Source organism: Drosophila santomea, chromosome 3R, assembly GCF_016746245.2.
Source record: "Drosophila santomea strain STO CAGO 1482 chromosome 3R, Prin_Dsan_1.1, whole genome shotgun sequence".
Lineage (NCBI taxonomy): Eukaryota > Metazoa > Arthropoda > Insecta > Diptera > Drosophilidae > Drosophila > Drosophila santomea.
This window is the reverse complement of record NC_053019.2, coordinates 27,983,569-28,009,789: the sequence shown is the minus strand read 5'-3', so window position 1 is coordinate 28,009,789 and position 26,221 is coordinate 27,983,569. Positions and strand designations below refer to the sequence as shown.

Here is a 26,221-nt window from a genome sequence, read left to right as displayed (position 1 = left end):
GCGATGTTTCACAATCGAGTAGACGACGACAGGTGAACTGAGTTTTGGCAACGCCCCGATCGGATCGTTGGAGTTAACTATACTTCAGTCTTAGCTGAGCGGCTCGCTGCAACGAACGTGTTTTCCTGCCTGGTAATTGAATCTAGAATTGAAAATTGGTGACAAGTGATAAGAAAACTGATAAGCTTTTGCCTTAACTGATGATGTCATCAAGTGAAAATCGTTAGAAAACGAGGATATCCAAGGAAAAGCTGTGCATAAATAGTGAACAACTTCGCATGAAAGAGAGTGATGCCTAAAACGTTTATCTAATTGAAGCCTTTGTGTTTTTCTTTTAGCAGTGAAACGAAAAAACGAAATACCAATTAAGTGACAAATCGAAATCGAGTGAAAATGCGTTTCAAACTGTTTGTGGTTTGTGCGCTGGCCTGCGGCTTCATGGCCTATGTCCTGGCCAACGAGAATATATCGACGGAGGAGTTCGAGGATCAAATAATCAATGCAGTTCCGGAGCCCGTCAAGGTGACTAAGCCCAAATCTCAGGCGGAGTTTGTGGAGGTTCCAAAGGCCACGCCCGCTCCCAAAAAAGCGGTAGAGGAAAAACCTAAACCCAAACCCCTGGCCCTGCAGAAGCCCACTCTCATTCCCGTGGTGCATGTCAGCAGTCGGGGAACGGATGATGTCCTCACCGTCGCCGGATTGAAGCCAGAGAAAATGTTTGGAGCCCTCGTAATGCAAAATGAATACTTGGGCGAGCTGGGCTACGACGTGGACAACAGCGGCTACAATTGGGGTGAGTCGATTTCCTTGTCCCTGTGCGCTGATTCAGTTCCACCCCATTACTCATACGCCGCGTTGCCTATCTTATCAGAACAGCTCAGTGGGTTTCAGTTTGGTTTAGTTACCAATATTTGCTCGATAACCTGTGTTCGGGCCTTCAGGTGTAGTTGCTGTAAGCTCTCTCCCTCTCTCTTTCTCACTCTCTCTCTCTCTCTGTTTTGCCCGATAAGATAATGCCCCGGGTTGAGGCATTAAAAAGCTAACGGTTTTCTTGTTTTCCGCTTCGGCAAACAAAACAGGTGCGTGGTGGTGTAGTGAATATACATATATATGTACATATATATGCACACAGGCACAGAGTCTTGCGTGATTCAGTTTACAACCTGTGGTAGTGTGTGGATTTAGCAATTCAGGTAACTCTGTTTTATCAGTCTCCCAGAACTGATATATTGGCTATTGGGAATTGGAATTTTTTGCCGCATTAGTCACAGTCATTTGTTCGAATGTAACTTTGTGAAAAAAAGGGTTTGGTCAGAAATGGAATTAAGAAATATATGCTCGTAACTTACGAGTTCAATTGTGTTTGGATTACTTTCAGTTTGCAAAAGAGTAAAGATTAAAAATGTTTTACTCTGTGTAATGCCCCATTTGCCAAGAATAAACAAAAATCATGTTGCGTCACATATTTTATATTTGAAATGTCTTTAGAAGCTTAGGCTAACTTAAAACTAAAGTAAGGCAATCCTGTGGAACTTACAATTAATCTAGTTTCTGCAGCTAAGCACTCATCGAGATGCGCTGCTCGTACTCCGCGATGCGCAATCTCACGGGAACCACCAAACTAAGGTCCTCCATGATGGCGTGGTTCTGGGTTCGCACCGAGGCACTGGAGCTCTGGCGCGAAATGGTGGCCCTCGACTTGTCCATCGATGGTTTGCGGCGCAGGGAGCACTTGCGCTGACTGCCCCCCTTGCCCACGCCTATGCCGGGCACAAGGGGCGTGGCAAACTTGGCGGCGGTGGCCGCCAGTCTCTTGGGCTTGGGTGGTGGCACTTGACCGGCAACGGAACCATTGAGACTGTGGTTGCTGCCCAGGAAACTGTTGGCGGTGCTGCTGTTGGCGGTGGTGGTAGTGGTGGCCACGTTCTGTGGACGGGCGGTGCGCAACATGGCTATGAAGCGGTTGTTGGTGGCGCTACCTTGGGGCATCAGTTTGTTGAAACCGGACTCAAAGGTGTTGGTCAGTTTGTTGAAGAAGTTGATTTTGTCGGTGACAGTGGGTTCCTGCTGCTGATGCTGCACTTCCTCCGCTTGCAGTGGTTGCTCCTGTGGCTGCTGCTGCTGCTGCTCCAGTTGCAGTGGCTGGTGCTGTTCCTGTTGCCCTGCGGTTTGTGGTTTCTCGTGGCCATTATTTCGCTTGGACATTTCCAGCACTTTTTCCCTCAACTCCATGGACCAGCGTTTCTGGGCCGTATGCAATTTGGGTCGCAGTGGGGATACACCATTACCCGGCTCCGTTTTGGCCAGTTCCACGGCCAGTTGGCTGGTGAAACGCGGCTTGGGCGTGGATGTGATGGTGGGCTGGCCGGACATGTCCTCGTCAATGTCCATTTCCAGTTCGCTGATGAAGGAGGAGGAGGAACGGGAGGCCGCACTGCCAAATCCCGGTGACGACGGACTCAGCTTGTAGTTGTAGAACTGGAAGTTGAATGTGCTGATGCTCATGTTGACGCTTGACGGTTGAAGTACGAATGCGATGTTGAGGCAAGGAACGCACTGCTTATATAGCTGAAATTCTAAGGACTACCTGGTCCAGTTGTCGCCCCCGACAGCTGGTGGCAAAAGTTCAGGTAGCCATGCTATTGAAACCCAGCCGAACTTAACTTAATTCCGGGAAACTACCTAAGGCCACTACCTACTACCTAAGCTGTGAAAGTAAAAAAGGAAGATTTGTCAAAGGAGCGATTTCCCGGTAATTGCAACCCGAACACGCGAGTTTTGCGTGTTTTCCGCGCACCAATTTTACACAAATCTTTGGCAAAAGACAGCCTGCTAATCCGCGCACTTTTATAAGGTCCACCAAAAAGGATTAGCGAGGGTATCGATTCATAAATAGCTTAAAAACTTTAAACGCAACAGATGTTCAGGATTCATAGAAGGAATCCGCTGGGGTTTATGGCCACTTCACACTGTTGACGTTTCATTAGCTGGCTCATTACAATCGAAATCAATGCAATTAATGATTCACCAGACACTCCGCAATTCACAGTTCATAAAGCAGACAGTCGAAGGAAATGAGAGATGAAATAAAAACTGTGTTCAACATTAAGCATACTACTGCAGTTCCATATATTCAAAGAGAAAAACGCAATTAAACCGAATAGAATGGGGAAATACCTGTGCAAAGAAGCGAAATGAGGTGTCGGGATCTTAATGGACTTCATTAATTAATGGAATTATAAATGATGCTTAAACTGTAAGGAGGAACTTAAATATTAAAATTGAGTTAATGAAAAAGAAGTAGCACGAAATGCGAGGTTTATGATGCAGCAATGTTGAGTAGTGATATTTAAAGCAATTTTTGATAGCTAATTGATTTAGGGAAGTACAAGTAAAAACTTAAAATCATTAAAGTATTTCTGCAAAATGCAATGAATGTCAACCGCTTTTGGTGCAACCACAGCTCCCCAGGGATTGCAGGAATATTTAGAAATCTTTCTCTGGACTTTGCCACGAAAACTTCGCCAGCAATTTAAGTTTCTGGACAGCGTCAGGAGCAATATCCTTAAGCGGATCCCGGGTTCCTTCATGGGCTCCCGTTGGCAGTGTCCATTGGGAACGTCAGCTTTGCACTTAATCAGCTTAAATTGCTTTAAAAGGCCAGCGGTGAGGCGAAATTAGGAGAAAGGAGCCCAGAGAAGAAAAGTAGAAGGAAGACAGCAAAGTTTTCAGCACAGAAATGAATATTAACTGTGACCTTTAATGGCCAAGCACCCGGAACGGGAGCTGCAAGGATGCTGCAAGGATGTGGGTGGATGTGGGTGCAAAGTTGCAGCCGGAAAATGCAAAGAGGCCAGTGAAAAGTTTTCTTTCACTTTATGCCTTGCAACGCAGCAAGTGCGAGGGATAATATTGTGGAATTGAAAAAGTAATCTCCTCGGATTAGGTGTGAAATTATAATGATAGGCCGGAGTTCTCCCCACCAAGCTATTTGTCTTCTCCGTTCGTCTCCGCTTTTCCAGATCCCAACAACAATGTCGCCCCACCGACCACATACTCCACGGCAGCCGGAGGATACACCATAACCGCCGCCCGTCTGGCGGAGCTGAGGAGCAACTTCATGTACTGGTACTTCGACAAGGACATGTACGGCGGACGTGGCGACTACCAGTTCGACATCCACGCCTCCATGACGCAGCTGCACAAGAATCTGAACTTCCAGCTGCCCTTCTACGGTTTCCGATTCAACTACACCAGGGTAGAGTTTCTCCTCGATTGTGCACAGAATTAGTGAATCAGTAATGGGTAATCCAACAATTTGCTTCCCTTACAGCTCTCCCTCAACGGCTACTTGGAATTCTCGGACCCGCCGGAGTACCTCACCTACCCCCTGGTCTTCCCGATCAAGGACTGGCCCATCAAACGCGATCCCTCCTTCATGGGCATCTTCTTCAGCAAGTGCCGCGTGGGGCGTATTTATCCATCGGATATTGACCAGCGGACGCCTGGTGTTTACTTCCGGTAAGACAATGCATCTCGCATCTCAATATATTTCCGCATTATCCCCGCTACCCGCTCCCCGCTCGCATTTCCGGTTCGTTTGTATTTATTTGCCAGCCATATTTATTTGCCCTTGTTTCTCGTGGCATTTGCATATGCCAAATCAGCACACACAGCACAGTAAGCGCCAAACAATAGCACTCATACGTTCACATTCTTTTTACGTGCGCCAGTCGCCATTTACAGAAAACTAACACAAAATGGCGTGAGTGTGAGAGTGTGCGTGTTCCACTCTCCACTTCCGGTGGCCCCATTCTACATGTGTGCGTGTGTGTGTTTGTGTATGTTTGTGAACCTGCATTTATGCATATGTCCTTCCCAACTGTATAATTTATTTGACAAACAACTTGTTCTACATTAATTCCAGGAATTAAATTATGAAAGACCAGAACTTGATATTATCCTTGCTGCATGTCAAGTAATTTGTTGTGTTGAAAGACCACAAAGTTCAGTGAATACTTTTTGTCCTCAAATAATATTATATAAATTCATCTTGACATATTTGCACTAAGTGTATTATCCTTTCGACTTCAGGGAGCAGCAACATCCATTGTTAACTGACATTGTTAGTGTTTCGCTGTCATTTATTGTCCCAGAATTTCAGCATTATTCTAATGGCGGCTACCTGTTCGGCTCTGCTCCGTAATATTTCCGGGTTCCCATGGCGCTATGTGCCAGCAGAATACCAGCACTAGCACCATTATTTTCCTGCTGATTTCAGCATGCACTTGAGCGTGAATTCATTGCGAAGTGTCCATCGTCCTGGTGCATTGTCAAGGATTTTGCAGAAAAGAGCATTACACTCCATTTAAATCCAATTCGTTTTTATCTGAGTGCAACAATGCATTTCGAAATTTGTGAGTTCAGGCTGGCTCTAATTATATTCTGTTGTCCTGCACTTGCCCCCTGAACTTTCCGAGGACATTGTTGAAATTTACACAAACATGAATTTCATTTTTTTGCGCTCATCCGGCTAATTATGCAAATTAATGCCCGAGGGGGCAGAAAGTTATTTTTGTGGTGTATTTATATGGCTTTAGCCATGGCAGCAGTTAAAAAGCTTGGCCTTACAAATTCCGTAATCGCGCACACAGAGAAGCAGCCACTCAAAAATGCATTAATTAGTTAAAGCAAGTTTCATCTTAAATTGCTCTTTGGTTAACTCGTAGACCCGAGCTATTTGGAGCATAACTTATGGCTGCTCGACTACATTGTTTCAACGCCTTGCATTTCATGGCTTTCAAGGCACAATGAGGAAACAAATAAGAAAAAGGCGAGCATAAATTACTTCGAAGTGGCACAGAATGACAAGTCAGTTGAGCGATGCATGCAAGTTGAAAAATTCATGGGAAGTCTACCAAAAAAAGTGGGGGAAAAATTACAAAAGTGGTTTGTTCAATCTGACAGCATTATGAATGGCTTATAGCATTGCAGGGTAAATGTTTTGCCATCGAATTCGTTCTGGCACTTTCCATTTTTCTGTTCACTGGGTTTGTTGTCAACACTCTCTGCTGACAAATTGCCACAGCTGAGCAATTAACATCCTGCGAGTGGGAGCACAAGGATCAGGACACGAGTGCGTGTACCGTCCAATGCATTTTTATAGTTTTACACAGTCCGACAATATGTCAAACTTGTCCCGCATAACTCGTTCACTTGCGCAGTTCCTGCGATTTAATTGTCTTCGTCTCCTGAACAGCGCTATCAAGGGGAAATGCTCAGCCAAACTTTCATGTGCGCACTGAAAAAAACTAATGCGACTTAAACCTATAGGTGTTACCTATTACAGCTCGAAGAGAAAACTTTAGAAGCAATCAGCAATTTCTAGAAGTGCATTTGTGAGTGGGCGGGCAGAGGTATTAAAGAATGGGGAGTCACTGAAGCTGTGACTGGAATTTAATTTAAATAACTTTGCATGGCACTGAAGATAAAGAAGCCAGGCAGAGCGAATAGCGAGCTGGCAAATGCGAGTGATGTAAAATTGCTGGCCACCCACACACAAGAGCACCACCCCCACTGACCCACCCCCGCACCTTCGCCACCCACTCCCTCATTGACATCTGCCCACATGTCGGACCATGATTATTTCGCATCAATTTAATTACACACTCACACTTAGCGCTCAGCATTGGATTAGCTGAAAGTGCATGGCATTGCGCATACGCCGCGTGGGTCGCCATCCACTTTGAGCATTAAATTCATTATGAGCGCACGTTTAATTACACACACAAACGTTTAGCTGCGTCGGATGGCGAATAAAAACTTAATGTCGTTTGTTCAGTATTTTTTCCTTTGTCAAACGCTTTAAACTTTGTCAGCGTGTGAACTTCGATGTGTGTGTTTGCTGCCTCTGTGTGAGGTTTTTTGGTCAAGTGTGGGAAATTCCGCAGGTCCTGTGAGCTCCTAATTGTTGTTTGGCAAGGGCAGCTTCAAACGGATTCTTAATTGCCGCCCTGCGTTGGCGCAATTAGAACGTATTCGGCAGCAGAGTCAAAGGTATATTGAGGCATTTTAGAGGTTCGCAAAATTATAACATAAAATATAGGTGTAATTTAAATAACAGGATAAATATTTTTGAAGAACGTTCTTTATGAACTTCAAGGCTTTTAAGAAAGGTAAGGCATCTTCTAGTAGACCTTGAAGGAGTAGTACTTTGTGGAGTACTTGCCAAAAGTCACTTTCATTAAATTTATAGAGTGCAGACATAGCACTCTTGGTCTTGCCAGCCAGCCAGTTGCTTGAAAGTGTTTTTGGCCAAAGTTTCTCTTTATAACCAGGCGCCATAATAATGCCGCTTCATTATTCCCTTTTGCCAATCATAACAAGAACTTTCCCAATCCTTTGGCCCCGCCCCCCTCTCCATAGCCTTTCTTAGTCCTTGGCCGGGCCATTTGCAAGTCTCTGTTTGCATTTGCTGGTGAGAGCGCTTTCTGCGCGCTGTTTCTGCAGCTTACATGCAATTTTCGCCATTTTCTTTAAGTACGGCCATTGTTTCACTTTCATTTACACCCCAAAGATGGAATTGGGCCACACGGCAAACGCAAACGCAAACGGCAGAAGGCAGAAGGCGAAGACCGAGACATGGCTGAAGCGTGGATAAGCCGGGCTAAAAAGGATGAGGGGGAAGGGGGAGAGGGGCTCAAATATTTCCATGCAAAGCGTCGAAAAGGCATTTTAACCTACAAATGCAGACAAAACTGTGGCAGCGCCCGAATGTATGCAATAAAGTACATAATGGCGCAGTTCAAGAACTGGCCTGCGATGGGAAAACGGGGGAAATAGTGGGCGGGGGCGGAAAATTGGGTGGAAAAGCGGGTGGAGGGCGGCACGGAGACCGACTTATGTACGAGCTTCTGAGTTTCTATTACTTTTTTGCGACTCTCTCTATGTCGGCACCGCGAAATATTTTTTTTTTTTTATTTATTTATTTATTAAGTGAAGAATCCGTACATCAAAATATTGTATCTTAACATCACAGGGGAGCAATATCCTAGGGGTAACCAAACACTATATACAAATTTGTGAATTAGGAAATGCCTTTGCATTTTACAATCTAAACTAATATAATTTATTGTTATTACGTCTGTATTGATCTCAAGATTTTATTAAGGATGCTTGCCCTAACTAAACATTTTCCTCTTATAGCCATGTTTTTCTCAGTGCCTGTATAAATGTGCGGCTTTTTGGCTTACTTACACGTAAAAGTCTCCGAGTCTGCGGCTGTTTTTGGCTGCTGCGCGCGCATTTCTAGGCTGAGTGACAATTCGCATTTTTTTGGCCCAAATGTCAATTGCAGACTTTTAAAGTTTTTGCTCGGGGCAAACACAAATGATAAACTATGCGAGTGTGCTTGTGAGTGTGGGTTTTGTGTGTGTGCGGTTATCTCTGAGCGGCTTCTTCTTCTTTTGGCCATGGCATGCGGTTTTTTGCTGGCTGCCAACAAACGTTTTCTATTTTTTACGCTGGAGCGTCGAGAGGAAGGAAAGCGTAATTTTGTAATTTATTTCCATTGCCATCTGCTGCCAGCTTTAATTTATGTGCCCTCAAAAATTGAATAGCGCATAAGCGCACTGGCGGCAATTGAACGCAATGTTATGATAATGGCTGCATTATGAGTTTTTATTACGCATCGTTGAAGTGTTAATAAATAAGCCGAACATAGGAGCAACACCACTCTACCACTCATTTTTGAATGCAATGCCAGAGTGTGTGTGTGTGTGTGTGTCTGTTTCATTTATCACAAACAAACACGGGGGCAAAATCAATAAAATGTTACCGGGAAAATGCAAATAGAAAATGGCCAACATTCATCTTTGTTTGCCACACACAGAAATGCCGGAGCATAACGAGTTTTTCGATTTCAATTGTTACAGCACTCACATATGTGAATGTGAGTATAGTGCACCAAATGAATGTCCTTGTCAAAGCGGTTGGGAATTAGTTTACATTTGTGCATGCTGTGCAGCCCAGGACTTTATTAGATTTTAGTAAGTGGCATAAAGGGATGACTGGCTGAAAGTTGCATATGGCTTCAGTTCAATTATAGTGTTTTTGTGGTTTGCAAGGCTTCGATTGGTAATTGGTCTTAATTGAGTGCTTTGCATTTAATTAGTGGCTCTACAGTAGCTCTTTTATTTTTGGGATTACAATATGTATATTTTATAACTCGCACTTCACTGCTTCAATAGCAAATGTATATCTAAGCCCATAATCCATCCTAGTTTCGATGCCATTAAAAAGGGCAACATTCTATTTTTAACTGTCATTTGAAATGCAATTTGAATAATTTCTATTATTTATCTCCATTTTGAGCATATACTAATCAATATGAGCAAAATTGAACCCCACTGAGTTTTGTAGTTACTTTTGCGGCCAGCATCTGGACATGTTCCTACCGAACCAAACGCTTCATTTGCTAAGCCTCTTACGCCAACCAAGAGCTTTGTCCATCCTCGATTGTTCACCTCGATTCCAATGCAATTGTCCGGCAGTGGAAACTCGCTTTAGATATAGCAGTACCAGTGGACTGGCCCAAAGGGGCTGCGTGTAATGAAAAACCCCGGTAAATCGGCTTAAGAATTATTTGTGTGGTATTTGAAATGGATTGGAATGGCTTTTGTCTAAGCATTTTGCATGAATCCCGACTGTAATTTAGCCAAACTGGCTTAAAGCAATTTATGGCGCAGCAAACCAGCAACGTAGCACCAACGGTTTGAAGTGGCAACCGGGTGTGAGTATGAGTGTGCTACGCGGCGTATGCGTAATGAATAATTAAAGCATATAAATCATACGCCACGTAGCCGCGTTGGCGTCGCCAATGTGTCGGCCGTCGATACGAACAGCACACACCCCCCCCCCCCTCCCCCGCTACAGGTAAAAGCGCAGACTTGAAAGGGCTCACGAGAGCGTAAAATAAAATAAATAAAATGTTTATGAAAATATGCGCGGCAGGGAAAGTAATGAGGAAGCGCCGAAATCAGAAATCTCTCCGCCTGCGTCCTGATTTATATGCCGAACATCGAATCCATTTATCATCAGCCAGACGCCGAGCCAAAATTTGCCTTGCATCCGCTTTGTTTTCCCATATCCACATCAGCCACATGAGCCGCAGTAGTCTCAGTAACTCAAAACTCATTCTATTTGCAGAGTGGAACGTGATCTGATGGGACGCACGGACCGATTCGGCGTGGAGGTGCGGGAACGCACCATGTGGGACATCCGTCAGGGAGTCGTGGGCGCCGATACCTTCATCCCCAAGCACGTGGTGATCGCCACCTGGAAGAACGTCTCCTTCGCCGGCGGCATTGATAACTCCCTCTACACGGTATGTGATTTTTTAACTTTCCAATTATAATGGTTACATATGGTAAATGTGTTTCCACAGACAAACACCTTCCAAATGGTCCTGGCCACCGACGAGGTCTACACCTATATTATCTACAACTATGCCGTGCTCAACTGGCTTTCGCACACTGAGGCTGGAGGAGATACCACGAAGGGCGAGGGTGGAGTTCCTGCATATGTAAGTGGTCAAACTATCCCTTTTTTAGTCCTTTCCCTTTTTGTCGGTTGGCACTCAATTAAACAGTTGACTCCCAGGGAAAACTTGCCCACTGATTGCGTGTGGGGAGTTTGTTTTCCCTTTAGTTTTCCAGGATCTAGCCCTGTCTTGTTTGCTTTGATGATTTGTTCGCCAATCTAGAATGAGAAAGTAAAGTGCAAGTAAAGTTTTTTCGGTTAAGAGTTCACAGCAAGTCTTTCTTATTATGCATACAGTTTGAAATAATACAAAATACCTCGTATTTCACCACTCTTAATTTCCTTGCCGAAAATGTTCAAGAATACTTATTTAATTCACATTTATCATTAGCTCGAATCATTTTGTGAAACTCGAGTGCTCTTCAGCCTGCAGCCACTTGCAGTAATTAAACGCACGGTTTAAACTTTTCCTAAGCCCGAAACATAATTGCGAACTTTGTGAACAGTTAATTAAATGTGCGAGCAATCCAAATGCATGTATTTAATTGCACTTCGGCCCCCAAAAAAATCCCACACCCTTGACATGCGAACTTTGCTCCTCCTTTTGCAGGTCGGTTTCAATGCCGGTAATGGAACGCAGGCCTACGAGTACCTGCCCTACAGCCAGAACATGGTGATTCGCGACCTGGCCAACAGAGGTTGGGCCAACGGATTCCCGGGTCGCCACATTTTCCGCGTGGACGAGCAGATTCTAATTGGCTCCTGCAACAAGGATATCGGTACGTTTGATTGACTCCCTTTGGCTCCCTTCAATGGGTTTTGGGAACTGCCATATGTCATTTCCATGTGCCTTATATGCATCCTTTACTCATTTAGATGCGGCTCTGCTACCACTGACCTTTGCCCCCGAATCTGGCAACATGCTGGGTGGCCAAGTCGTCAACATTACTGGCCCCTGCTTCGATCCGGCCATCAGGGTGACCTGCCACTTCGACACGAAGTCCGTGCTGGGAACCTATGTGGATCGCAACCGAGTGATCTGTGTGCAGCCCTACCTGGAGGCCGAGGGCTACATTCGATTCCAGATCTCCGTGGGCACCCAGAGGTTCAAGTGGCGCGGAAAGTACTTTGTGGAGACGCCGGCTGCCGCAACCGAGAAGATATTCTTCACCACCGACGATGTGCACAAGAAGAACCCCGCCGAGATCCGCATCACCTGGAACCAGTACAATTTGACCTCGAATGCCAATGCCAACGTGATGATCTCGCTGTGGGGCTACCGCGAGACGAAGATCGAGCCGCAACTGGAGTACATCGATGTGATCGAGGCCTCCTACTCGAATTCCGGCAGCTACGTGATCACGCCCTCGAACTACATCAACCGCAACAACATCAACCGGGACATGCAGTTCGGATTCCTCCAGATCAATCTCACCCAGCCCGACCAGTACTCCGGATTGGCCATCAGTCCGTAAGTAGCTGCAAGTATTGCAAACCCACTCATGGAAACCGCTTCAATACAAGGTGCACTCTACCAAACTAGGTTAAGCTTTAATTATATAAATTTATTCAGTCAGTTGAGTGGTTAGAAACCCTTGAACTCCTCGCCGCATTCCTTTTGTTATTAAGCTTTAATTGATTCTCGGCTGTCTCAATGTGTCATCTCAGTGCCGAGTGCCTGGCGCTCTCATGGTCTATTCATGTTTTTATTCAATTTGTCGGGCAATTTCAATGACAATGCGAACGGGCTATGTGTACTTCGGCTCCTCCAGAGCCACCAGAAACCAGATATCCAATCCATCCCACCCATCGCATTTATCCCATTCCCTTCGGCTGCAATCAATTTGCTATGGCTTGCTTGGCTGTAGATTGCTTATTATGACAGCCCGTAATTGCGAGACATTCTCGAAGCTAATCAATAATGGAAATGTGTTTTTAATGGCCTCGGCCAATGGTAATCGCTGCCATGTTTGTTCGCCAGTCTCCTGCATCTAAGCCTTTTTTCCTTTGCCTCACGTCCAGCAATTATTTTGCACTTAAACCTGAATCATCTTCCGAACCATAAAATTTGTGGGCCAAAAATGATGGCCCGTTTGAACATTACGAATTTCCGAGTGCTTACATAGAAACTCTGGTCTACACTGGGCGAAAATCTAAATATATAAGTGTCTTTCCCTTTTTTATCGCCGTGCCTTTTTCCCCCAAAGACATAATATAAGACAATTTCATTCTTTTTTGGTTTACGGCACCTTTGGGTGTCGTTAGCCGGCCCAAAGTGGCGGATGGGGGCCCAAATAAATTGTTAGCATTGTTTCAACATTTAATTTCCATTTGATGGCCGGGTAATTGCGAAACTTAATGAAAAATATTTCCATGGCAGCAGCGCGAGGTGCGAATTGCCATTCAAGGATAACTAGGCAACGGCTAATGGCAGAATCGTGTTGCTCCTCAAAAGGAGCAACTTAAATCGCGTGGCATTGTTCAACTGTCGAAAGTTTGATGAGTGTCATCCTTCTAGGCACTGCCTGGCTCCAAATAATCTTGGCTATACATTTCAACACTGCACTTTCCCATTTGCAGGATCCTCTGGTCGCGTCCGATTCCACTGGCCTGGTATATGGCGCCCCAGTGGGAGCGACAGCATGGAAAGCGATGGGCGCGAGCTCTCTGCGATAATTGGATTCGCGCCGACCGATTCCTCAGGTAAGGCTCAACACTCAACAAATATGCATTTGCATTTGGCCCGCTAATTAAAAGCGACCAGAGCGCCGATGGGGATTGGCTAAATGGACGCTCTTCGGTCATGGGCCACCTTCCGCAGCTAATTAGCTGAGGATTGCGATAACTGGCCCATTGAAAATACATATACCTCGTTTCGCAGGAACTTTGCCGCCGACCTGCCGCTGTGCCCCTGCGCCCTGGACCAGGCTGTCCTGGACAAAGGACGCTTCCGCCCTGACCGCGAGTGCGACAAGGACTCGAACCCCAGCTGTCTGCGAAATCGCGGGGCCATCCACTGCGTGGTCAGTGGCACGCCAGTGTAAGTTGCTCTAAATCTTCTATCAATATACCCACTTCCAGGAGTCACTTAATAACTTCTATATAAACTTCTATATATAAGATTAATCCTGTGTAACCCATTCCTCTCCAGTGCCCAAGGAGCTGAGCAGCAGTGTTGCTACGATCGCTATGGCTTCCTGATGCTGACCTACGACCAAATGTGGGGCTCCCGTCCCCGTCGCGTGCACAACCTGGGCAAGATGCCCTGGAACGAGGCCAGCAAGGTGCCTTCGCTGTCCATGTGGTTCCACGACATGCGCCCCTTCTACTCCTGCTGCTCCTGGCAGGAGGAGCAGGCGGTGGGCTGCGAAACCTACCGCTTCGAGCGACGTCCCTCGCAGGATTGTGTGGCCTATCAGGCGCCTGGAATTGCCGGCGTGTTCGGCGATCCCCACTTTGTGACCTTTGATGGCACGGCCTACACCTTCAACGGTTTGGGAGAGTTCGTGCTGGCCCGCAGCGTGGATGAGAGTAATAAGTTTGAGGTCCAAGGACGATTTGAGCAGCTGCCAGTTAACTATTATGGCGAGGTGAAGGCCACCCAGTTGACAGCGGTTGCCATGCGGGGTAATACGACCACGACGATTGAGGTCCGTCTGCGTCCACTGCACGCCAGATGGCGCTATCGCCTGGATGTCCTGGCCGACGGACGAAGAGTTTACTTCGATCGGGAGAGTCTGAAGTTCCAGCACTTCGACGGTGTTACGGTTTATACCCCGACTTACCTGCTCAATCAGTCGCAGGTGGTGGTGCAGTTCGATGCTGGCATTGGAGTGGAGGTGGTGGAGAACGAGGGTTACATGACCGGTCGCGTCTTCCTGCCCTGGAAGTTTATAGTAAGTACCTAGGAATTTTCATGTTTTTCATTTAATCATTAATCATTATTTATCTGTAGAACAAAACCGCCGGACTGTTTGGCAACTGGAGCTTTAATAAACTGGACGACTTCATGCTGCCCAACGGACAAGTGGCCCAACTCAATCTGAATGATCTGCGCAGCATTCATACCAACTTTGGCATCAAGTGGATGCTTACGGATCGCGAGGTTCCCGGAGTGGGAGCCGCTCTATTCACCCGAGAATTCGGTAGAATGTCCAGTTACTATGCGAACGCCACCTTCCAGCCGAATTATGTCCTGGATCCTGCGGACTTCCTGCCAACGAATCGCACCTACGATCTTGAAAGGGCCGAGGAACTCTGTGGAGAGTGCATGCAGTGCCAGTACGATTATGCGATGACTTTGAACAGAGACTTGGCTCACTTTACCAAGAACTACTACGACACCATAGTCAATATGCAGGCGGAAAATGCAGTGTAAGTTTTCGACTAAAAAATTCTTGGTTTTATCTTCTAGAGTCCGATTTTAATTCTGCTTACCTTGTTATTTTTTACAGACGCGTGGTGTCCTGTGGAGTTTTGCAGACTCCTCGTTTTGGTCGCAAGCTGAGCTTTAACTTTATGCCTGGTGCCAAGGTGTCCTTTGAGTGCAACGAGGGCTTTATTCTGGTGGGCGATCAACGTCGCGAGTGTTTGTCGAACGGTCTGTGGAACATTCCGGAATATGGATACACCGAATGCCTACGTAAGTACCAGAAGCTAAATATTAAATCGTAGTTTAGAGACCCTACAATTATACTGACTGACTGAATTGGATTCTTATTAATGCGGTTAAGAAAGAGACATATATTTAATTAATATAACTGGGAGTTCACAACTAATCCAGTCAGCCAGTATGTAGTAGATACCAATCCTTACCAACTTTGAAACCCGTGCAGGTGAGGTGTACTACACGCGTCGCGTCGCTTTCATTGCAATTGGCATTATCTTCCTGGTGATCTGCCCACTGATGCTGTGCATCGTGTGCGGAGTGTATCGCTATCGCCAGAAGCAGCTCAAGGAGGATCCACAGTGGCAGATGCCCATGCTGCCCCGTTCGAGGGCCAGTTCTGCTCGTAATTTAAGGACGCTGAACTACGACGACGACAGCGATACGGATGCCAGCACATTGAAGAAAAGTAGGTCCTACGACAAAGTATATCGCACGAACGAACCATTACCGGGCAAACCGCAAATTGATTTTCCAGCTAAGAAATGGGATCTGGATGAGAACGACGAGGATGTGACCTCATCCGAAGGTAGTCAAAATAGAAACAGCTCAAAGTTAGCCAGGGACATTTCCTACATTAATCCGAACGTAACCACAGGTGAGAAGCCGAAGCAGCTGGGTCGCCGCTCCCTGCACTCCGCCTCCGGCACGGAGTTGGATCAGCATGGCTCGCCGGTGGACGAGGATCATCCGGACGAGGACGATGACTTCGATGAGGCGGATGTCCACACGGGCACCACTCATCCAGCCGGATACCACCAGCCCCTGTCGCCGGAGGAGGCGGATCAGCTGCATCGCCAGCAGTACAGCCCCACCTTCAGTGGCCTGGACAGTCGCACCAGTGGCGCCAGTTCCATAAACTACACTCCACAGGCGGCGACGCAGAATCGCTTCGGAGGAGTGCCGGTGCTGCCCAGCAACACCCAGTACTACAGTAGACCCCCGTCGAGCGTGAACGCCGTGCCGCTCCGCACTGCGCCCACGCCCCTCACGCAGGATACTGGTCTGCCTTCGCCTCCAGTGGCCACCTCGCCCACTCCCTCGGTGCAGAAGTCCACGGAGGTCTGAGGATATGCACTCATCCTGATCCTCTAGCTGCAAAGTTCAAATAAGAGCCACCCACTAATAACTAATCTTAAGTACCTTCCATTGCCGCCAACTTGGAACCGCCCACCTCTTCATAATGCTTTCTTTAACTTTACTTATTGTTACACCGCTGTATTCCACCAAAGGCCATGACCACATCCAATAACGCACACCCAATAAGCATTTATTAATAGTCCTTATCCGTGAACCGAATCCTTGTACATTAAGCATAATCAGAACGGCAATTCATTTCGTTTTACTTTGGCCCAGGTAAACAATCATCATTTTATATTGAATAAAACCAAAAACACTTGTTTATAGTCGTTACTTGTAAATGTTGAATAATAATGGTTTTAGTTCTCCTTGCAGCGCAATTCGATAATGCCAATTGTTACATGAAAGTTGACACTTCGCTTTGTTTGCTGTTTGACTGCCTGTCAATTTTCTGTAATAATTTGCAAGACAGACGGGTTGTTAGTTGCACTACGGAAAATTTGGTAGAAGTACTAGGCAGCTAGTTAAGGTATAACAAGTAGAATAAGCAAACTATATCCAAAATTTCAAGGATCAGAACATCGTATTTACAGCAGTAGTGCAAACCGAAATTACATGAAACTTACAACGTAGCAATAGGAATCCGAAGCCAAGGACATTAATCTTCAACTGTCACAGTGTTGTCTGTGCTTCATCTCGTTTTTTTTTTTTGGTACCACTGCCACGCCCTGGTACTCCACCTACGCCCACTGCCATTGGGACAGAATGTATTGTGTGCATTACGCCAATGTCAATCAATCTTGAGCAAATTGATGAACAAGTTGCCGTTACTTATGTCTGTTTGCCACCGGCGAATCCTTCGTCCTTCGTCCTTCATCCTTCGTCGTTCGTCCTCTTCATCAATGCGAGAGCATAGCCTGGTCTATCTGGGAAATAGGTGGTACACAGTCGCAGGACGAAGGGGCTCAAAACTAGGCGAAAACTAGGCTCCAGCCTTGAGTGGGTGGATTGATGGCAGGAAAGAGCTAGATGGATAGTTTGGTAGGCTGTATTATTTATGTACAGTGATGGAAAGGTATCAGTTCGCAAACGGCAAGGTGGAATAGATATGCATCTGCCAACTGACCAAACTTTACAAAAGAGATACCTAAAGAACTATACTCGTATGTCTCGCATTTCCGAACAATAATGGATTTACAAATGATTTTCCTGTAAAGGGTATTATAAATTTCTCGCATGCCTTCATCACTATTGGTATTGACCATTGCTTCTGTCCGGTAGAATCCTTTGTGTATTTTCCATTGCGTACTTTCGCAGGACATGAGGAGAAGTCGGCGAGGGTGGCGAGCATTTCGCTGGGCATGGTGCTGCTCATCCTGATTCCCTGCCTGTTACTCCTTGTCTGCGGTGCGAGTTATTGGATTCGCGAACGAATCGCCAGGGAGGAGGACGAGGCAGCCCAGGCTTTGTTGCCAAAATCCAAGTGGCAGCAGTCGAAACAACATGTAATTTGATCAGCACATTGATGAGCTGCCGAGGACATGCGAGCGTGGCTTGAATTCGAAAGCCGGAAAGCTGGGCTCATAAACCTCGAATGAAATTGCCAAATTGCATTTTAAACTGAACTTATTTATTAACGAACTAATAAAAGAATAAATAACCAATAAACAATACTAATTTTATTTTTAATATTGATTTAAAAGTTATTGTTTTATACAACTCCTTGGGCAAGTTTAAATGGTTTACCACAGTGAAGTAAAAACACATCATTTCAGGGTTCAATGAAATATTTTATTGGTTTCTGCGTATGTTTATCTTGCGATTTACTCTTGGGTACAGATACATATTGATTTTATTTAAACATATTTAACATTTACTCCACGTTGTGTACAGATGAAATCAGATAGGGATGGACAGACAGGGGATGGGGTGTATTTAGTTAGTTAGTTTAGCACTTAACACTTCTTAGCCTTTTTACAGTACAAGTAAGTAACTTAGACTAACACTCAACAACCAATTGGATCAACAAAAAAACGCATCGAGTCCCTTTGGACCAGGGCTTAAGCTAAGCTTCGTCTTAGAAGAACATTCAGCTAAACGGTTGGCTATATAAATTTAGTACTTGCATCTGTGCACATTGATATTGCTATGAATATATCTATATATACTCGTCTCTATATATAGGTAGGTGTTATAATAGTCCATGATTGCAGAAGAAGAGAGAGACCTCCGGCGTGATGGCTTAAGAACTATAAAGCTATTTCTCAGTTATAGTAAAGTAGAGATTTGTCCTTCGTAACAATGGCCATAGATCAATGGAAACTTAAACGAACTTCGGGTTGGAGAGCTCTTAACCTACTCTCCTCCTTTCTAGATGCTGCGCTATAGAACATCTGTCCATGTAAATACTTGGTTGTGTTCTGGTTGTACATTTGTATAGAGTTACTTTCTTTCTTAACTTGGTGCAGTTGAGATGCTAACAATTTGGTTGTTTTTACTGGTCGGTAGCCCTGTATAGAAGTTGACGAACCCAATTACATCTATGTATAGTGTGTATATTCATATATCTTTGTCTTTTCGTCTTTTTGTCTTTTTGTCTTTTTGTCTGTTTTCCTTTGGTGCCTTGTGGTTAAGCTAATTTACGTTTACATCTTAATTAAGTTGTCCCAAAGTCGAGTGGTTCGGTTAGAATATTTGCCTTACATTGTTTCGCTCGTCGATTTTTACAGTTCGAGTAATTTTGCCTTTAGGTTATAGTATAGTTACACGAAAAAGTTCAGCCTAAGAAACCATCACAAAGTAGAATCATAATAAATACATATTAACAAATTACACGTTCTTTACACAATAATACACATCTACAAGGACTCACGCAACACGCACAGATGATTTTAAACATTTTTACAGGATAATCCACAGGCTGAAACGAGAAAACAATTTCGAGTGATTTTATTTCGAGAATTACGAACGCAAAATGGGAAATATAAATACTCTTATGTTGGTCACGAACTGCCACCGCAAAGGTCGTTCAATTTCTACACTAAGAAAATAGAAATGAAATTCAAACTGTATCTAATTTTTACGAATTTATAGTTGTACTTTGGCATATGTTTACTTTGATTTGAACTGATATTCGTATGAATTTATTTCTGTGTGGCAAGGGCTATCGAAATCAGAGTTCAGTTTGTTTGTCTAACCGTTTGGCTTCCGTGGGCACGCAATTCAATTTAACCCTTCACGCCCAATTACGCCGTGAAGCCGGTGCCAGGATCGTAGGACTCGCAGGACTCGCAGGACCTGCAGGACACACGAGGTGGAAACAGTGTCAATGTCAAAAGTTGGACTTTGGCCATGTGGAAACGAAACGGAACAAGAAACTTGGCTTGTTTTTTCACCCAACTCTCGTGTTTGTTATGCCAACTGCGTTTGGATGCGGGGCGTTTCGACCACAAAACAGTCCAACTACAAAGGCGCAAACAACTTTTGATTGCCAAAAACTGGCCAACCTATGCCTGCAGCCTTTGTTCGGGGCACTTTCAAAATTTCAATCACGTAAGCAATTCCCTTCCCCATCTCCGCACCGCCAGAGGAAAAGTTTAAAGGTCTGCCAGAAAACGATTATTTATGGTATTAGTGGAGTCCGCTTGATGGCTCCCCAAAGTTTCGCTTTCAGCCAGGTATACATATGCATTTGCGGCTTGGCAAGTGTGCCATTTCAATTTGGGCAAATCGCAAAAACTCAGTTTAAATGGGTAAATGGATAAATAGGTACTTGTATTTTGAATGGCTAATGGCTTACTCTCTTTAAAGCCAAGTAGTTGTTTGGCTGAGTTTTCAACTATTTAGGGTTTTGCATCTGTCGCGAGTTGTGCCTACAGTGATTTTGTAATGTTCCCTTTGCAAACGGTTTTTAATTTAAAACCTTTGTGCTGCAGGCTGATTCTAAAAATAAATAAGCTTCCATTGACCAGCTTTTCTCTGTACTTTACCTCTGGCATGCAAGTGGGAAATGAATAAATAAGTCGACGGTGTCGAATGGATGGCAGGGCAGTTGATAGTAATTGCACATGCATGTTAACCCCGAGCCACTGACAGCATCCTGAAAACCCCTTGCCTTCCTCCTTTCAGATCCTGCTGACACGCTAAGCAATTTAACAATTTTACAGACAATTAAACAACAACATCCTCGAGTCCTTGGCTGTCCTTCGGCCGAGCTGTCATTGAATCGACTACGACGACAAAATGGCTAAAATGTACTTGCATCTAATGCCGGTCTCTCTGCCCTCTCCACACATAAAATATCGATTAGTTTAATGTGCAAAAATAGCAGCCAGTGCTTCTTTGGGGGTCATCCTGCCACGCCCCCTTAACCCTGATCCACACACCAAAACACACACACACACAGCTACACACACATAGCCCCCATTCACATGGGAATTTTGAACAAATTGAATTAAAATTGTAAATATTGCATCCGAGTGCTTGTGTGTTGGTGTGTTTGCCTCGAACTTTATGGCCCCACAAATCAAATGCACGAAGGTGGACACTCCGAGCCAAAAGGGAATGTTCGAGTGGGGGAAAATGGGAAAATGCCGTCAACCTTGCACCCCTTGCTGTCTGAAAAGTTTACGCCTTTTGTCGAGCGGAATGAAAATCGAAAGCGAGCAAAACGGCAGAAGAAATGCGATGGGCGAAAAAATGGCATCGGAAAATCGGTCCATGGAAAGCCACCGATATTGATGTTGCGGGCGTTACCAAGATTGCTTTGTTTCCCTTTTTGTGGCAAATTGCATTCGATTCGATATGGATATAAAAAGCATAAACTTTGCATTCACACACAAACGATGCGCTGCGTCGATAACGGATATTCGGAAATAAACATTTGCTCTCGGAGAATAAATATTCTTTCAAATATTTTTAGGTGCAAAGAAAACCAAATTTTATTTGCATTTGTATGCGCTTTAAAACCCAAATAACTGACAATTGCAGAAACAAAGTTGTACTAAAAAGTGCTAGCAACCCTAATAAAATCGGAATCTTAGGAAGTTGGACTAAAGTTTTCCCATTTATTATTGGATTTGATTGGTTTTCCTCTTTGACACTCGAAAGCCTCTCAGCAGATGCAACTTGGTGCAAATGCATCCAACTTTAAGTCCCCGGCTGTCATAACAACTGGGACTTCCCACTGCTCCTTACGCACTCCATTCCACTGCAATGCCAATGCAACTGAATAAACAACGATCTGGCTCTATTTGGATTGGTAAACCAACTCAAATTGATTTGTTGTCGGCAACATTTAGAGGCGTGGCAGCAACTTGCAGCGGTATGCAAATGATGCCGTCTTAGTCGTCCTATTTGCCCAGGACCTATTTGCTGTGGGGAAAGACAGTTAATGTGGCCACTGTCTGCAGTTGAATGCCTGCCTGTGTGCAATCATTCCAACTTTAATTGAAATTAGTGCCGAGTTTTCGATTAAGCCACGCCTCGACTGTTTACTCCTGCCCGTGTTGATTTGGCTGCGACAATGCCGAGGGTCCTGGGCTCCTCAGTTTCCATGTCCTTGCTGCAGTTAAATTACCCGAGGGCAAGGGGCTCCTTCTCGTTGCCAAACGAATACCTGCCGGAATGCCGGAATGTGCTGCATCCTTGTATCATTTATTAATAAACCCCTTGAGTTAGGGCAATAAAACTTTTCCCTTTTTTCCTCTTTCCTTTGCCTGCCCAAACTGACATTCGACAGTAATCTAAATAGGAAAACTTTTATGTTGGCTCTCCGAAAAACTAAGCAAGCTGGAAAAACTTTTGCCAACCCAATTTTACGCCCTCCCAATTTTGTGTGAGGTAGGCAAAGAGATGGGTTAATTCAATGAGCTGGCTTCCTTTGACTGCCGAAAGTGTGTCTACAGTTCTACAGGTCAATCCTTCTTTTTTCGGTGCCACGTGGCGTATGCGTAACTCATCTGCCAGCGCCTCATTATCGTCTCATCAGGCTTATTACTATATAAGCGTTATTATGTCACATAGTGTTCTTTCTTCACCCATTTCTTTCCCTTAGCTTCCATTCCATTCAGAAGAGTCGCCTGGGAGCGACTGGGAGTAGAAAAGGAGCCTTTGCCTCTGACATTTTGTCGTCGGCTCATCGCAATCATAATTTCCATCTTTATGAATTTTAAATGAGACAGGGACCGGGTCTTCGTTCTTGCTTCTCTCCCTGCAGCTGACAAACTTTGCACGCCTGTCACTGCGAATTTAACTAAATTTTTAATAAGATGCCCCGGCCTTGTGGGCCACGCCCAATTGTCGCATAAGAGCTTATGCCGTATTTAGTCGGGTAAATATTTATTTGATTGGTATTTTTGCGATATCCGGATTTGTATGTTAGCGCGCACAGGAAACGGAAATTGTACGGGCTTGATGGCAGCCGCGTTATTTCGTTATTTCCATATTCCCAATGATGCGGAAACGTAAAGAAAAATCGCTCTTTTGTGCGGACCGAATAAATTTGCTTCGGTTTGTATACCCACCCAGCCATACATTCACATTCATACAAACATACATATATCTGTCTGGCGGATGATAAATGAATCTGAAGTGGAGCTGATGAGGCGAGCTGGCGGCTCATTAAAGCGGATGTGTACTTCAGAAATACACAGTCGTATTTAATGTAATGTATGCAGTAGGAATCTCAGCCAAGCAACCAAGCAACCAAGCTGTTGCAGAACTTAATCTTTTATCTTTACTATTTATTCACTTTCCTCTTAGTTTGCTTCAACTTTTACTCGGGCTGCCATATTACTGCACTCCCAACTGTCTGACAACTTTCATTGCAATCGAAGGCGTCGCTCATTAAAAATAATTACAATTCTGAAGTGATTCTGTGGGGCCAATGCATCCCTCCAAAGCAAAGGCCTTTAAAGTGGGCCAACTTAAATGAGGCAAGGCTCAGAAAGAAGAACTTCCTTTACAAACTGGCCGGATGTGAAGAATAAATAAGACTAAATAGGAAAAATGAGGAAAATTATGAGCAGAGGCGAGAAGGGACAGGAGCGGAAACGAGGAGGCCTCGATTTCTTTGGGGCCACCAAATCAGGCAACTTTTATGGGTATTTGTACTTCTTATTTTTATTTTTATTTCTGGCTCCAGTGAATTTGAATGAGCCACAAGGGAGCTCGAAATGTTGGGATTTATGAAAAATTTGGAATCTGGACCAAATTTGGAAGCATTTAATTAGGGAAATTTATGTTTGGCTTCCACAACAGCGTGCAGGCTGTGAGAACTAATCAATGTTAATCCATTTCTAACGAGCCATCGTTAGGGACCCCGAATTACATACGCCCACAATCCAGCCAGTTGAATGGCATCATCAAAATGCCTGCCAACTTCCAAGTCATGAAATTGCATGCCAACTTGTTGTTGCCGCTGGCATTTAACGATAATGTGCGCCATATCGAGGCCATAAGCAGATATATACTTATATCCGAAGGATGGTCGGATATCTACAATGCCAATATATGTGTGTGCACTTAAAATGCCAGCCCAAAAATTGGGCCAACCGGAGTTCCTGCATGCTACTTAGCTAATATGAGAATGGGTTTCTGGGGGCGTGGGATGCGATTTCATCAGGCTTTGTGGCATGGTATTTTAAGCAAAGTTCGGCCCAAAAATAGATTCCAGAATTGCCAGTTAAATAAGTTATGTGATTGTATGCAGTGTATCACACTTTGCATTTGCGGTAGGGCAGGGAGTCCTCGATAGCTAATCCTTGATCCTTGCTCGAGTGAGTGCCTGGAGCTGCTGGTTCGCCTGCTTGCTCCCATCAAATATTTGTTTTCAAAATATGGGCTAAATTCTATGCTCCTTTTGGGGCATTTTCGGCTGAAATAGAACTCTTTGGCTTGCAGCTTGATTGGCCAAAACTTTGTAAACAAAAACACACGCAGAACAAATGCCAGCTTCGGTTGGAGGATAAAGTGTGGGCGGCGTGGGAGCATGGGGGCGTGGCAGGATGAAAGGCTTTGCGCTTTCGCTGGCTGTGCTGACAAAATCCTTTCGAGTTGGAGAGAGGGAGATATATTTAACTGTTTGGCATATTATGGCTTTTATATTGAGTTGTTTTGGACTTATCTAGTTTACTGCCGAGCGGATAGAGCCAAATGGTTTGAAACTTGTCCTGACACAAAATATTCTTTATGGCTGGCATTAGAATTTGTGCCGATAAGGCCCCGGAGAACGAGGCTAATTTCCAGGGATTGCAGTACATGACATGATAATGGGGAATGTGGAATAAATTACGTGCTCGGAATATAACACTTTGTATTAATCACTACATTTGCATAGATATCGTAAGTTTAAGTGGAAACTAGGTTAGGTTTATAATTTCCATTCAGTGGTTTAAAGATACTCAATACAATCAACACAATTTTTAAGCCCTGAATGATGGTATGCCCACTCTAGACACGAGAAATGTAAATCATTTGTAAAGTGACTGGGCTAAGTGGTTGGCCCGGATGGGTTGGCTTGAATCGTTGCAGATAGGAGAGCATTATCATAAATTACCTTGCACAACGATCCGACGTTCCTTGGGCTCCGGCCGCAATGTGCCAGCAGCAACAATCACACAATGCCAAGAACGCACACTTGGGTTTTGGGATGCAGGACACGGGGCGAAAGGACACAGGGCGCAGAATGCAGGGTGCAGGACGCAGGATGCAGGATGACAAACACAAAGGCATAGAAATGAAGTGGTTAAGTGGTCCAAGGACCTGCAGATTTGGCCGCAGACATTCGGACAGATGGAGTCACGCACGCAGTGGCAACTTTACAGGATGTTTCAGCAGCAGCAGGACGAGTCCGTGCACAGCTCCTATGTGCCTCCACCTCCACCTCCTGCTCCTGCGGACGAAGTACGTGACACGCTGGCATGTCCTGCTGTCCGCTGGGCGACTGCGGGAATGGGCGTGGCCCCGCCGGTCGTCGGAGTGGCTGGCTGCAGCAGCGGCGAGTCCAAGCTGCCGTTTCCTCCGCCGCCACCGCCACCGCCTCCGGTGGAGGAAGTGCCTCCCAAAATGCTGCTGGTGGCACGCGTCAGGAACCAACAGTCCATGGGCGTGGGTTTGCCCTTCATGATCACGGGTCCGCGGTACTCCAAGTGGAACGAGTCATCCTGGTTGATCGCCAGACAGAGGAGCCTGCAAAAAGAAGAAAGGACAGAGACCATAAGTTGCAAGGCGGAAAGCATTGTGTCAACTGAATTGTTTTACGTTTAGTTTCATTTAAACTGAAATTTCGTAAATAAAACGCGCTTAAGTAGTAGTAGAATAGTAGTTCTTGCAGGCGTCACATAAATTTGAGTTACGGAGTGCCGTGGTGAAGTTGTTCTGATGCCGTAATGCACTCTGGCACTCTGAATGATGTATAACTCGGGGGTCGTATATTTCTCAATCTGCACACCAATAAATTGCCATCGTAATTTATACCGTGGGAGACTTATTCAGCTCTTAGATTGCATCGCCAGAAATGATGGAAATTCGGTTATTGTGCTCCGTGTGCCCGCACATTCGAGTGCAGCACAAAACGGAAACAGAATAAAAATTTCGCCAGGCTTGTGTGCATTTCCGTTTCCGCTTGGCGCGACCACAGTGCAACCACACATTGTTGCATTTATTCGGACTCATACTCATATATTTACGGCCAATACTCCGCTGATTGGATACGCATTTAATTCAATTTATTCGCGACCTTTGCGGCATCGGGTAGCCGGCATAAGGCCACAATTGCATTGCCCTTTTAATTAGCGCCCAGGTGAGCCTGATCAGGTGAACATATTTCCGTGTTGTCCTGGGCAACCAGCACAAATATGCTGCGTTTTAATGGAGCTGAGTTAATTACACTGCTCCGAATGTCCTTCGACACTTATTTGCATTTGCGATTAAGGC

The 26,221-nt window shown here is 45.1% G+C and overlaps 3 protein-coding genes across 7 annotated transcripts in view; 1 reads left to right on the top strand and 2 right to left on the bottom strand.

The window, feature by feature from the left end:
* Positions 1–71: 71 nt before the first annotated feature.
* Positions 72–17,897, top strand: LOC120454577 (protein mesh). 4 transcript variants are annotated; one of them, XM_039639980.1, is made up of 16 exons: positions 72–132; positions 339–793; positions 4,023–4,258; positions 4,334–4,521; positions 10,207–10,384; positions 10,445–10,582; positions 11,150–11,318; positions 11,416–12,010; positions 13,120–13,242; positions 13,421–13,579; positions 13,691–14,435; positions 14,495–14,913; positions 14,994–15,181; positions 15,375–15,614; positions 15,684–15,734; positions 15,804–16,626. In XM_039639980.1, the coding sequence occupies exons 2-16, from the start codon at positions 394–396 to the stop codon at positions 16,271–16,273; spliced, it is 4,299 nt and encodes a 1,432-aa protein (XP_039495914.1). In that variant the 5' UTR covers positions 72–132; positions 339–393; the 3' UTR covers positions 16,274–16,626. The 4 variants fall into 4 exon arrangements, with proteins under 4 accessions (XP_039495914.1, XP_039495912.1, XP_039495915.1 ...); XM_039639978.1 differs by having other exon boundaries at positions 15,375–15,734; XM_039639979.1 differs by having other exon boundaries at positions 115–132; positions 342–793; positions 15,375–15,734.
* Positions 804–4,009, bottom strand: LOC120454580 (protein bottleneck). Its single transcript, XM_039639989.2, has one exon. It carries the CDS (start codon positions 2,503–2,505, stop codon positions 1,558–1,560), a length of 948 nt encoding a protein of 315 aa, XP_039495923.1. The 5' UTR covers positions 2,506–4,009; the 3' UTR covers positions 804–1,557.
* Positions 17,898–18,056: 159 nt separating the features above from the next.
* The window catches only part of LOC120454578 (guanylate cyclase soluble subunit beta-1), a 44,354-nt gene continuing 36,189 nt past the window's right edge, over positions 18,057–26,221 (bottom strand). The window contains exons 17-19 of one of the 2 annotated variants that reach the window (XM_039639983.1): positions 24,843–25,474; positions 19,158–19,205; positions 18,057–19,066 (exon numbers count right to left, since the gene is read on the bottom strand). In XM_039639983.1, coding sequence (XP_039495917.1) covers positions 25,150–25,474 — 325 coding nt within the window. In that variant the 3' untranslated portion in view covers positions 18,057–19,066; positions 19,158–19,205; positions 24,843–25,149. Of the gene's footprint in view, positions 19,206–24,842; positions 25,475–26,221 lie in introns of both variants that reach the window. The other variant, XM_039639982.1, reaches the window with a different exon arrangement.